General features: G+C 38.3%; 1 protein-coding gene across 3 annotated transcripts in view; it reads left to right on the forward strand.

The window, feature by feature from the left end:
• Positions 1-220: 220 nt before the first annotated feature.
• The window catches only part of RAD18 (RAD18 E3 ubiquitin protein ligase), a 120,023-nt gene continuing 105,936 nt past the window's right edge, over positions 221-14,307 (forward strand). For 2 of the 3 annotated variants that reach the window (XR_013760832.1, XM_079122084.1), the window contains exons 1-4: positions 221-358; positions 2,942-3,023; positions 10,156-10,217; positions 11,445-11,515. Coding sequence is in view for 2 of the 3 variants with exons in the window: in XM_079122084.1 (XP_078978210.1) it covers positions 308-358; positions 2,942-3,023; positions 10,156-10,217; positions 11,445-11,515 (266 nt within the window). In the remaining variant the exon portion in view is untranslated. Of the gene's footprint in view, positions 359-2,941; positions 3,024-10,155; positions 10,218-11,444; positions 11,516-14,307 lie in introns of those variants that run through there. The other variant, XM_079122085.1, reaches the window with a different exon arrangement.

The following is a 14,307-nucleotide window of genomic DNA, read 5'->3' on the forward strand; positions in this document are numbered from 1 at the left end:
CCTACATTCTGAACTATCTGGCAAGGCCTGGCCTTGGTCTGTCCCCCGGCTGTCTTTTCCTGATACTCAACAGGTGCTGTGATTTTTAACCACGCAACTGCGCGGGAAGACACGGACCAAAAGTCTGGCGCATGCGCTGTGGCAGCCCCTTCGGCGGCATCCACTACTACAACTCCCGGCAGGCTCTGCGTTCGCCTCGGGCGCGTCGCGAACTGTTGACGTAGCTCAGTAGCGCGGGGAATTTAGAGTGGTAGTCAAGCGCGCGAGGCCGGTGGGAGGCGGGCCCCCGGCATCCTGAGGAGAGACCATGGAAACCCTGGCCGAGCCTCGGTGGCCTCCAGGCCTGGCAGTGATGAAGGTGAGTGCTTTGGGGGGCGGTGAGGACCCCGTTTGTCGGTAGGAGGCCGGCCCCGCCTTGAGGGAGAGAGGACGCGGCGCGAGCGGCCAGCTGGGCCAGGATGCCCGGCCCTGCTCCGCCTCTAGCCCGCCGCTTGGCTTTCGGCCTGTTTTCTCGCCTGAGAAGTGACGAAGGCAGACTTCGGCCCCCGAGGGTGACCCGAGGTTGGCCGTTTTAAGGAACTGGGCATACTGCGTTTCTGTCACGACTGTCAGTGTTAGGGACAAAAATAGTCACCAAGTGGTGACAACGACAGTGACAGCTAACCCTTTCAGGGAATTTACCGTGTGCCACGCGCTCTGTAAACAGTGACGCCGGGCTTGATTTTGGGTGGACGGTGCGTCCAATAACATTTATTTATTTTTAATTAAGTTATTGTTATTATTATTATTATTACTATTATTGTTATTTTGCAGTATCGGGGCTGAACCCGGCGGCGCTCTGCCACTGACCCCCATCCCCCGCCCTTTTTATTTTGAGGCAGGGTCTCACTAGTTTTCTCAGATTGGCCTCGAACGTGAGATCTTCCTGCCGCAGCCTCCCCAGTTGCGGGGATGAGAAGCGTGTGCGGCCATCCCTGGCTTCCAGTTACATTTTAGAAATCAGGTAGCACAGCAGGGAGTCTGCTTTGCATAATCTTCCACTTTTTTTCTAATTGCGGGCAGGAGGCCTAGTCTGATTTGTCCTGTCATACTGTTGCCTAGTCCTCCCAAACGTGCCCTAGCCCCTCCCTAACAGTTTCTCTAATCTTCCCCGCCTGGGATTGAACCCAGAGGGGCTTTACCACTGAGCCATATTTTACAGCCCTTTTTATCTTTTATTTTAAGACAGGGTCTCACCCCTCGCTTAGTTGCTGAGGCTGACCTTGGACGTGCCATCCTCCTGCCTCAGCCTCCAAAGTCACTGGGATTACAAGTGTGCTTCACCTTGTCTGGCAGCCTTTGTTTTTAAAATTGAGTTACCTGTGCTAGGTTACGATTGTTATCAGGGCTAAACAATAGAGTTGCTCTTACTTTGTGTTATTTTTGTAGATTTGTTTTCTGACTTTAAAAAAAACAGGTATCCATAAAAATATGAAAAATTTCCTATGGCATTAATTATTCTTTTAAATCATGTTTAAAAACAATTTTTTTTTTTTTTTTTTTTTTAGTTGTAGATGGATGCAGTATCTTTGTTTATTCATTTATTTTCTTGTGGTGCTGAGAGTCGAACCCAGTCCCTCACATGTACAAGGAGGCAGTCGCTCTACCACTGAGCCCAAGCCCTGGAATCATGTTTTTTTTCTTTCTTTCTTTTCTTTTTCTTTTTTTGGCGGTGCTGGGGATTGAACCCAGGGCCCTGTGCTTATAAGGCAAGCACTTTACCAACTGAGCTATCTCCCCAGCCCTTTGGAATCATTTTTTAATGGCTACATAATATTTTATCTAGACTAGTAATGACGTTAGTCTTTTTGTTTGTTCTTAATTTACATAATAGATTCATATGGTTCCAAAAATAAATAAAATGAAAGATTTGTGTCCCTCCCACCATGCCCCTCATTTGTCCAGTTTCCTTATCCCTACTAACCATTATATATTTTTTGTATGTCTTTTCAGAACCTCTTTAATACATATGATAAAAATAGAAGACATTCTTACTACCCCTCCCTCCGTTTTTTTGGTACTAGGGATCAAACCCAGGTCCTCTCACATGCTAGGCAAGTACCCTGCCAATGAGCTGCATCTCCAGCCCCTCACCCTTCCCTTTTTAAGAAAAGGTGACAACCATGTATACTCTCTGTACCTTATTTAAATGACTTAAATGATTTCAGGTTTCAAGAATAGATCCTTTCTTGTTTTGATTGCCTTCCAAGTTGACACCCATGTACATAACATCCCACGTTGTCTACTTCATCTCCCTCTGCTATCACCCTGGCTATTTCCAGGGCTTCCTCTACTGTGTATAGCACCATGTAGAAAGCACTGAACTGCTAGTTGGAAGACAGGAATTTTAATACTGACTTGACTCATGCCTAGCATTGTGAACCTGCTTTGGATACAAGTTTACTCATTTGCAAAGTAAGGGTTTTAACTAGATATTTTCTAATGTTTGCCTTTAATAACTTCTGATTTGGTACTTAACCTGTATGATGACTGTGGCTAATGGAACCTTTTGCCCAATAGTGACCATAAGCCAGGGAATGGGGTCTAAAGAGGTGGCGACTTGGAGTAAGAACTGGAAACATGGGAAGTGGAGCAGGAATGCACTAGCCCTTTTGTAAAGGGATAAGCATGGCACAGGAGTCTCTGCACTGTCACCACTGTCTGTCCAAAGCAATTTGGGTAACCTGAGATTTGAATGTGTAAAAATAATTGTGGGGGTAGGGTTCTGTATTTGTCAAAATCCCTTGCAGGGTATCTGGAGTTAGCTTTTGAATATGAATATTTGAAAAAGAAGTATTATTGAACTTTTTTTTTTTCAGTGGTGGGCAGAGAAAAAGTTCTTTGATGAACACTCCATTTTCCTTGTCTTTCTGATGTGGATATATGTGTTTTTGTCTTTTAGAGAATAGATGATTTACTGCGATGTGGAATTTGCTTTGAATATTTCAACATTGCAATGATTATTCCTCAGTGTTCACATAACTGTAAGTATGTTTTGTTTCTCTGAGTTATTAAAAGTAGTGTTAGTTAGTGCTGAAGATATTTACATATACTTATTTCTCACATTTAACTCTGGTGTCTTGAGGTCTTAAGAAAGTCTTTTCTACTTTTTCCAATCTTGGCACATGTCTAGTGTGGGTGAGGGAAAGGGTTTCTGTCAGAGGGATGGGCTGACTGAAAATTAATTGATAAGAAACTTATTTAATAGAAAAAACCACAGGAGACAATTATCTCTTTTGAATCAGGGAGTGTGATGTATTGAACCATGCTAAGATCTGGCTCTAACAAGAAATGGAGCCCGCATTTGCTTTATTTATAGCAGTACAGATCAAAGGGGGAGCAGTAGAAGCTTCTTCTGTGAGAAACAGGATAGGGCAAAGTTAAGGAAGCCATTTTGCTCTAGCGGGTCATGTAACACATCTAGGACACACAAATTCCGGGATTGAGCCACTCTGCATGGAAACTGAGTACTTCACGCCATCTGCAGCAATCTCTTATGACTGCCTGTTCCTGAAAGCCAGATTTCTGTGTCTGATGGCTTGACCAAGCCTGATTTTATTTGCTAGTCATAGATGGCTTCCTACAATTTCCCTCTTGATATGAAAGTTTTTTCATTGTTCTTGTATTTTCTGTCACATCCCCCTTGGATATTTGTGTGTTTTAGAGCATTTATGCCAGTAAAGATTTTGGTTACAATATTTGGTCTTTTGTCAAGCATTTTTAGATGTTAGACTTGAAAATTTTTATTTTTTAATTTTATTCATTGACTCAGGATCTTGCTTTGTTGCCCAGGCTGATCTCAAACTCAGGGACTCAAGTTCCCCTCCCTTTTGAATAGCTGGGACTATAGGCATGTATTACCATGCTTAGCTCAGAATTTTGTTTTGTTTTGTTTTGTTTTAGTTGTAGATGGACACAATACCTTTATTTTATTTATTTATTTTTATATGGTGCTGAGGATCAAACCCAGTGCCTCACACTTAATATTTAAAACTCTGTCACAAGAAGAATACAGATCCTTCTTAATTTACATCTGGGTTACATCCCAGTAAACCCATCATGAATTGAAAAGTATTGTAAATTGAAGATGGTTGAACACATCCAACCTACTGACATCATAGCAACACTGCACATGGGAGAGGATTGGCTGTTTACCTTCATGATTATGTGGTAGCTGTGACTCACCCCTGCCACCCAGTGTTGTGAGAGAGTATCATACTGCACATTGGTAGCCTGGGGAAAAACTAAGAATTCAAAATATGTCTTTTAGTTAGCACATACGAATTTTGCACTATGGTAAAGTAAAAAATTGTGAGTTAAGCCACCGTTAAGTTTGAGGACTGTCTGGATTTGCCAAGTAAGAGAGAAATACATCACTAAAAAGTATTACAGATATCACTTAACTGCTATGTGATGCTGGAAAGATGTTATTTATAAATGTTGGTGAGGACGTTGGGGAAAAGGTACACTCATACATTGCTGATGGGACTGTAGATTGATGCTACCACTCTGGAGAACAGTATGAAGATTCCTTGGAAAACTTGGAATGGAACCACCATTTGACCCATTTGTCCCATTCCTTGGTATATACTGATAGGACTTAAAATCAGCATACTGTAGTGATCCAGCAATATCAGTGCTTATAGCAGCTCAATTCACAATAGCTAAGCTATGAAACCAACCTAAGTGCCCTTCAACAGATGAATAGATAAAGAAAACGTGGTATATATGCACAATGGAATATTACTCAGCCATAAAAAAATTTTCTGGTAAATGGATCGATCTGGAGACTATCATGTTGAGTGAAATAAGCCAATTCCCCAAAAATCAAAGGCTGAATGTTCTCCCTGTTATATGGATATATATCAGTATTTATATATTTTTGCAGTACTAGAGATTGAACCCACAGATGCTCTGTCACTGAGTTACGCCCCCAGCCTGGCTTTCTTTCATTCTTTTTTTATTTACTTATTTATTTTTAATTTTGAGATAGGGTCTTGCTAAGTTGCCCAAGTTGGCCTCAAACTTTGATCCTTCTGTCTCAGCCTCCTGAGTTGCAAGGATTGCAGGCATATGCCACCACACCCAGCTAGGATTTGTTTTTTTAAATAATTATTTTGCTCTGTTTAGTTTTTTGTGAATATGAGAAATGAATACTGCAGTTGCGGTTCTACAGTTATTAAAGTTTGAGTGGGGTGTATTGGCAGAATGTAGGTTAGTTAAATTGATCCAAATTTATGTTTTTAAAGAGTACCTTTGGGGGCTGGGGTTGTAGTCAGTGTTGGAGCACTTGTAGTACATGTGAGGCACTGGGTTCAATCCTTAGCACCACATAGGGAAGGGAGGGAAGGAGGAAGGGAGGAAGGAAGGAAGGAAGGGAGGAAGGAAGGAAGGGAGGGAGGGAGGGAGGGAGGAAGGAAGGAAGGGAGGGAGGGAGGGAGGGAGGGAGGAAGGAAGGAAGGAATTGTGTCCATCTTTAAAAAAAAAAAAAAAAAAAGAGTACCTTTTGGGGGAAAGGGCATGGACTTACTCCAATCCATAAAACATATCAAGTGAGACATGGGTTTGTTGATGTATTGATGTGCTCAAGTGCCAGTTTTCTTTGAACTTGTACTACAGCTTAGGAGATAAAGTATTTGTTGGTAGAAAAATCACTGGCTTATAGACACTGCTAAATTACCATAATTTTTAAAGATTTATATACAGTAATTTTTTTCCTTTTGTGGATTTTGTTTTGCAGATTAATCAAGACTTGTGTAGGAGTGAAAAACAGTTTCATTTCATCTTTTTTAAAAAAGTGAAATTTGAAGTGTTTCATTCACTAACCTTTGCTGAATCAAAAGGCAGTATAAGATTCTATTAGGCAAAGAATGTTTCTCTCTTAATTTATGTTCTTGTGAAGCACCATTGTGAGACAAGACAGAGAAGAGGGTTACATATATGGAAGGGATATAAAATTAAGCAGAGCTGGTCTTCGGTTAGAGGGATGTTATTTTCTTATCAGCTAAAAGTAATTGTTGAATCAAAGTCAATATTATGGATGTGTTTACTGACCAAATCCACTGAATCAATATGTTTGGGCATGGGGGTCTAGGAAACTAAATTAAAGCCAACAACAGTCTCCATAGGTGACTGAGCTGAGCAGCCAGGTTTAGGAATTCTTTTTTTCCTCTTCTTTCTTTTTTATAGTACTGGGAATTGAACTCATGGCCTTGCACATGTCAGGCAAATGCTCTACCACTGAGCTGTACCCCTAGCTCTTTTTATTTTGTGATAGGATCTCACTAAGTTGCCTAGCCTGTCCTCCAGTTTATAATCCTCCTGCTTCAGCCTCCTGTGTACCTGTTATTATGAGTATGTGCTGTTACACTTGGTAGGATTTTTTTCCCCCAGTACTGGGGATTGAACCTAGGTGTGCTCTACCATTAAGATACATCCCCAGATCATTTTATTTTTTTTATTTTGAGACTGAATCTTGCTAAGTTTCCCAGACTGGCCTTGAACTTGTGATCTTCCTGTCTTAACCTTTTTGACTTGCAGTATTGCTCAGGAGACTTCTTGTGATGCAGAGAGTGACATTTTTTAATTAAGGTAATGAGCCTGGAGAGGAATTTTGCCTCATGATGAGCGGTCCCATTCATAATTGGATTTGGGTGGTCTTTAGATAAAATTTTGGAAATTAGAGTTGGGGCTGGAGTGAGTTAAGACTTTGGGGACTGTTGGGAATATACCTGCATTTGAGAATGACATGAATTTTATGAGCCAGGCAGTGCTATGGATATAATTATGCCTTTTCCCCATTCATATGTTGAAGCTCTAACCCCTGCTGAGTTGGTTTTGGAACATGAGGCCTTTAGGAGAGCTTATGGTTTAGATGAGGTGAGGGTGGGACCCTCATGATGGGGATCAGTGTCCTTATAAGAAGAGATACCAGAGAGCTTGGGTTCTTGCCCTGCCCTGTCCTATGAAGACAGTGAGATGGTGGCTGTCTATGAGCCAAAAAGAGAGCACTTGACAGATACTGACTATACTAGCACCTTGATCTTTGACTTCTAGCTTCCACAACTGTGAGAAAATAAATTGCTATTGTTTAAGCCATCCAGGCGGTAGTATTTTGTTATCACAGCCCAATCCGACTAATATATCTGATTCCTTCCTGTAGTCCTTTACATTTCTGCTGTCATTCATTTTATTTATTTATAGGCCTACACAAGCATGCAGACATACAGACACCTCATACACACACACACACACGTATACACACAAAACCATACATAATTCAATATTCTGTTGCTATTAAATACAAATTGTTCTCTGTTAGAATAATAAGAAAAATTAAAGTGTTTATTTTACTTTTACTTATTCCTTCGTCACTGTTCTTCCTTTATTTATCTAAGTCTGAATTTCTGGCCTAAATTATTTTTCTTCTCTCTGAAGAACTTCTAGCAGGTTTTAGGGGCAGATCTACTGGTAACAGACTCCCTCAATTTTTATTTGTCTGAGAAAGTGTTTATTTCACTTTCACTTTTAAAGGATAATTCTGTAGGATATGGAGTTCTAGGTTGTCCTCTCTTCTTGTTTGTATGTTATGAGAAATCACATGTAGTTCATCACTCCTCTGTAGGTAAGTTTTTTCCTGTTCTGGCTTCTTTCAAGAAATTTTCTTTATCTTTGATTTCTATAGTTTGAATGTGATCTGCTGAGGTATAAGTGTGTTTTTGTTTTTGTTTTGGCGTCTATCCTTCTTGGTGTTCTTTGGTTCTCATGGATATGTAGTTTGCTTTTTAATATTAATTTGGGTAAGTTCTTAGTCAAAGCTGGAAATATTTTTTTGTGTTCCTTTCACTCTTCTGCTGGCATTTCCATTATGTATATGTTACATTTTGTAGCTTTCCCACAGTTCTTGAAGATTCTGTTCCATTTTTTTTCTGGTCTTTTTTCTCTTTGTGTTTCAGTTTTTAAGGTTTCTATTTACAAACTCAAGCTCAGAGATTTCTCATTTGTGTCCAGTCTATTAATTAGCTTGTCAAAGTATTCTTCACTTGTTACAGTGGTTTTTATCTCTAACATTTCCAGTTGCTTCTTTTTTAGCATCCTACCTCTCTGCTTACATCTGTTCTTAATGTTGTCTATGTTTCCACTAAAATTCTTAGCATATCAATCATAGTTAAAAAAAATTCCTCATATGATATATCCAGCATTTGTGTTCTGTTCTACTGTTTCTGATGCTTGTTCAGTTTCTTCAAACTCTGTGTGTGTGTGTTCTTTTTTCTAGTGCTTGTGATTGGGTCTTACCATATTTTTTACCTTTTAATATACCTTTTAAGTTTTTCTTAAGCCAGGAATGATGTACTGGCTAAAAGGAACTGCGGTAAATAGGTCTTGAGTGCTGAAGTGGTAAGTGTGGAAGGAGGAGAAGTGTTTTCTAGTCCTGTGAGCAGTTCTCAGTCTTTTAGGGAGCCTTGCCTCTGAACATGAAATTTACAAATGCTTCCCTTACTTACTCCTGAGCTGGGATAGCATGGCCAGAGAGTGTTGGAGTTGCATATTTCTCTTCTCCCAGGTCAGCCGGGCTCTGATAAATACCTAGGAGGTTAGACTCTGGTAAAATAGTTTCTCTTAAGGGCAGGCCTTATGAACATGGTGCTGGGGCTTGTCTCAGTGTGGTCACTTTTCCCTTCTCTCTGCTGGCACAACTCGGAATTTTTCTTACATAGTCACTGTGAGAATTTGGTAGAACTGGAGCAAAACCTCACAAAACCATGAGGACCTCTAAGGACAGGGTCTCCTGGAGCTTTTAACTCTCAGACTTGTCCTTACTAAACCTGCTGCAGTTCATCAATGACCACTAAGGTCTTCCTGCCTTGGTCCTGGTTTTAGCACAGGGTTCTTCTCTGATTCTTGTGTATGTTTCTCTTGTGGGTTTCTCCTCCAGTAAGTAGTGAGTCTCTGTTATCTGCCTCTCCACAGTTTCCCTGTGGCTTTGCTTTTCTGAATGGATCTAACAATTGTTAGTTTTTCAGTTTTCAGTTTTTTGCTTGTCATTAGGATGGAGTGGCAGTGCCCAAGTTGGTTCCTTCTGTTCACCCTTATTTCCCAAACCCTTTGGTGGTTTAGCCTTTTTATAATGTGTCCCTTCATTTTTCCTCCTGGGATACTCTTACTGAGGATGGCAAGACTTTCTTATTTCTGAACACCAGTACTGTAGAAATCATACTGTCTCCTCCTTCTCAGCTAAATGCAAATCTTTTTTTAAAAAATATTTTTAGTTGAAGATGGACATGATACCTTTATTTTATTCATTTTTATGTGGTGCTGAGGATTGAACCCAGTGCCTTATATACATGAGGCACACCCTCTACCCCGTTCCCAAGTCAGCTCTTTTTAAGGAGGCTCCTTAACTCAACTGAGTTTGGGCTACTAGTAAATTAGCTGCCAGCAAGATACTACTCTGTTAGTCATATCAGCTTTTTATTTGACTGTGAGTATTTTATACTGCCTTGGATGGTGAGTTTAATTGATGCTTATTTCTTGCTTAAATTGTTAGGACTTATTATACTGAAGTGTACTGTAATTGCCTCACTACTTTCTTATCTCCTTGAGGTAAAGAACCTTTCCCTCTATACTGCTCTTTTCTTAGTGCCTGCCACAGAAGTGCATGTTAAATGTGCAATGATGGATCACTTGCCGAGTTAGTATATAGAAAATGCTAATTTGTTGTTAACTTAAGTGTCTTATTTCTTAAAGTATGTATATGTCCTGTTTCAAAATTTATTTTTCAAAAGATAGGCAGTAAGAGGTATCCGACATGTTTGTATAATAGCCAGCCCAGGTCTTGCATGCATGATCCTGTGGTTTACAAATGGAGAAAATAGAGTGATGCATATTGCTTGTGGAGTTGTGGTATCCTAGAGAGTTCTTATATTTGATGTATTTCCCTTTCCTAATAACAGTGTTTAATTACATGTGAAAATGTGTGTAGGACACAGGTACTAGAAATTTTAAGATTATAATGATATGTTTTAGATGATGGAAATATTCCAAGGTCTAAGTCAGATTTGTTAAAAGTTAGATAATATGGTTTAACTTACTATGTTGCACTTTGTGTTTTTGCAGATTGTTCTCTCTGTATAAGAAAATTTCTGTCTTATAAAACTCAATGTCCAACTTGTTGCGTGGTGAGTTTTTATCTTTTTTTAAACTTACTAATTGATAAAAATATTTCATTTTTATGTATACACAATAGCCCATGGGAAGACGTGTAGTTATTGAATTAAAAAAATATAAAAGGCCTTTTCAGAAAGAACTTCTTAAGTACATGTAAGGAGAACTGGGCATTGTTCAATTTCTCATTAGGATTTCTGGATAACCTAAATGTATTTTAGGAAGTAAAAACTAATTTTATGTTTGGGATGTGGCACTCTTAAATTCTGTGGTCAACATTTTTATGGTTTTTAATTTTTTTTTATAGCTTCTCAGTTTTGGTGGAGACTCTGATGGTGGTATTATGAATTTACAAAGGACTGGTGGAAGTATTTGTGCAGAAGGCAAAGATTCGTGGCCTCTGGGCTTAATTCAGCCTCATGATTCTTTTCCCTTTTTCCCAAATTAGACCTTCAGGGAAAACACTAGAAAATTGGTTGTTAAAGTTTTACAAAACCTTTCAAGTATTAATGACAGGTGGAAAGGTATATTAAAAGGGGAAATGAAAATAAATTAGGATAAAGAAAAAAAGAGCGAAGTTTAACAGAAAGGATGCTGGATCTAGTTAAAGATTTGGCTAGTTTGACCTCTGCGGTAGGTATATTGTGTCAGGACATCACTGAACTTGTCTGAGCTATTTTCCTGTGTAAGAAATGGTACAGTCTAGCTTCCAAATTCAAGATGTGGACCACTGTGCTGTCTGCCTTTGTCCTAATGGCCTTATCACAGGGATCAACTATAAAATGTTCATGCTGAGGAGGATGGGATTTTTCATTTTTCTCTTGTGTTCCTGAAAACCAATTTTATTTTTAAACTCTTCTTGAAAACTTAATGGATTTCCCAGTGTTATTACTTTGAAGTGTTCTTTTCAGTTTATAAGGAGATATTTTAGGGAAAGCTGAGTGCTGGCATTTTGAAGAATTCTTGCTCATGTTAGGCTTTTTCTTAGGACAGAGTTAATAATATATGATTTTAAATAGATGCTTTGAGAGCTTTTATCAGACTTCCAGTTAGTAGGTACTGATTCACTCTTAAAATTCCATGGTAGTCTGAGATAAATGAAGTTTATTTTGAGGCTTTCCTGGAAGACTTAGTGGAATGGAGAATCTCAGGAGGATGGGTCAGACATTTTCAAAAACAAGATTACAACAAATTAATTATTGTTTTTGACCTTTTTTCCATCTGTTGTTTTTCTTTTCTAGACAGTCACAGAGCCAGACCTGAAAAATAACCGCATATTAGATGAACTGGTAAAAAGCTTGAATTTTGCACGGTATGGTTTAATTTTGTGACTAATCTCTAACCACTTTTGCTTTTTATGTATCCCTTCTGTGGCACTCTTCATTAGGAAATGCAAGGTTGCTTGTTTTGGAGTAAAAGAAGGCAATTCTAATATGTAGTAATAAGATGTTCTCCCTTAACAGCAGTTTTTCTTTTATGAAGATCAATTAAGAGTTGAAATGAGGATTTGAGGACTTCCATACTTTTGGCACTAGAAAGATACTCTGATTCATCGTCCAGTTTTCCTGTGCCAACCCTAGAATCAGCCATTTATTTCTCCAAAGAACCCTGGTTCCTTTTATTGAAGGATGGTATTTAGAAACCAGGATCAGGTACCGAGTGTGCTTGTTGTTACTGGGGTGTCACTGCTTTTAGGCCCTTGACAGACCTTTGGTTATATCTGTATATGTGCATATGAATATACTAACCCATGTACATGCACATTCCTATGGTTGGTCCTGGCTGTTATGTATTAATCTATTAATTCTTAATCTGATTTACTCAGCATGTATAACATGTTGTGCCATGTGAAGTACATAATTGCTTGTACTTTATAAAGCTCAGAAACATAGCTTTACTTTCTAACTGTTAAATGCATGAATATATAAAAGCAGGTTTGGTTGCTCAAAGGGATGTAAAAAGGCATGTTTTACCAAATGATATCGTGAATTATTTTCAGTTTTAATCATGTAAGTCAAGCAGTAATTTTTAGTAAGAACATACTGTCTTTAGATAGCAGTCAGGTGTCCATGTACTTAAGTATAGAACTACCTAGCTTGATGGGATCTTCTTGGAGGTAACTTTCATTACTCGCAAAAATGTAAACATTTCTTCCAGTGGAATTGCACATTTTTTCATAGGTTTGCATCTGCAAAATGATTAAGTTTAGTACTCTGAACTCAATAAATATGACATTCTACTAATTGACCTGCTAGTTATTTCCTTAAGTGAGGTCACACAAGAATGGTCTACTTGCCTAGATTAAGAAGCTCTGCAATTCTCTAATTCCCCTAACTGAAGTTATTGTTTTTCTTTATGTAAAGCCCTTCATGAGTTAGCTTTAGATGAGCTGAGATTCTCTGATTCTAATGATTGAAGTTACTCCTTTTCTAATTGCAAAGTCCTTTACCAGTTAGTTATGAGAGGATGGAGCCATGTTTCTAAAAAGGAATCTGTGGGCTGTTTGAGTTTCTCTGAGATGATAAAATTGTCAAAGCTGTTTCTCTTTCCTCAGCTGGTACTGAAAGCACAACAACCTCCCTGCTAGGAAGAGGGAAGCCTTGCCAACAATAACCTGTTTGTTGAAAAGTGCTCAGTACTTAGGACCTTTTGGCAACTTGAAGAGAAGACTCAAAATAGTTTTGCTTTACTCTTCCCCCTCTTCCTCCCAAAGGAATAGGCTAATTATTATTATAGTGGATGTGATGGGGTGGGAAGTATTCTTTCTCAGTTTGGGATGCATTTTTGTCATTAGTGTTTTTCTGTTTGCCCTCTTGGAATTGCTGTTTTTATTAGCATCACCCTTGTGGTGAACATTTCTGGGACACTTGTCATGTACAGAATTCTGAGGGACTTCTGCAGAAATAATTCAAGCTTACCAATATTATTACTTTTTTCAGCTCTGGTTTAAGATTGATGAAGGAGGAAGTTTACTCTTAGACTAGAATGTAAGATATTTATATTGTTTGTTGATTTTATTTCTTGTCTTTTCCATCTATCATTGCCATTTTATTTGCCATTCTGGTTTTAAAAAATTTAATATTCTAAATTGAATAATTAGATAAGGGAAATAATTCAGAGGTTTTCAGATACAAAGCTGACATTCAGCTCCTACATTTTCTTGTGATCTTGGTATTTTATTTTCAAAGAACACATTGTGTGTGTTTTTTCCCCTCTTGACTCAGTTTTTTAAAAATAATGTTTTTAAGGACCTATGTTGAAAAAAAATTTTTTTTTGAGATGAATTCTTGCTATGATGCCCAAGCTGGCTTTGAACTCCTACATCAAGTGATCTTCCTACCTCTGAGTAGTTGGGACTACAGGCATATACCACTACACCCAGCTGAACAAAAATATGATTAGAAGATTTCTGTGTAAGTGGAACATCATTTTAGCCCTAAGTAGGAAAATATTGTTTGTTTTTGCATAGTAGACAATCTCTATTATTGTTTTTATAAATTGCTTTGGTTTATCCACCAACAGAATATGATTTTTTTTGTCCTCTGTTTCCTCGTCTGAAAAACGGGAATAACCATATTGATAGAATTGTTGTGAGGGTTAGAAATGAAGAATTATGTTAAAATATACCTAGGATGGTACTTGGAACAAAGGAATCTAAAAAGAGATTCCCATTATTACTACTCTATATTTGTTTTTATTATGGTGTTGCCCTTGTATATATTGATGCCCTAAGGTGCTAATCAGAATTTGTGCTTTGTTGGGTGTCTGCCTGTTTAACCAAATGGATCCTGACTATTGTCTGCAAATTTTAGATAAGAAAAGCATAGCAGGGACTTTAGTTACTGATTGAGCTAAATCAGTTGCTTCGATTTAATGACTGCCTATGTCTACCCAAAGTCCTATTTTGACTCTTGATTTTTAGCTGCATTTTTTTTTGTGGATATTTATTGATTTATTTTATACAAGTTGTTGCCATGCCTGCAGTTAAATTTAGAGTAAAATTGTACACAAAATTGTTTTAGCTGCATTTTAAAAAGGTAAGGTTTATTTGTATAGAACAAATGTGCAAGATTTTTTCTATTGTTTCTTTTCTTTTTTTTTTTT

The sequence above is a fragment of the Sciurus vulgaris genome (assembly GCF_902686455.1).
Source record: "Sciurus vulgaris genome assembly, chromosome: 19".
NCBI classification, from domain to species: Eukaryota; Metazoa; Chordata; class Mammalia; order Rodentia; family Sciuridae; genus Sciurus; species Sciurus vulgaris.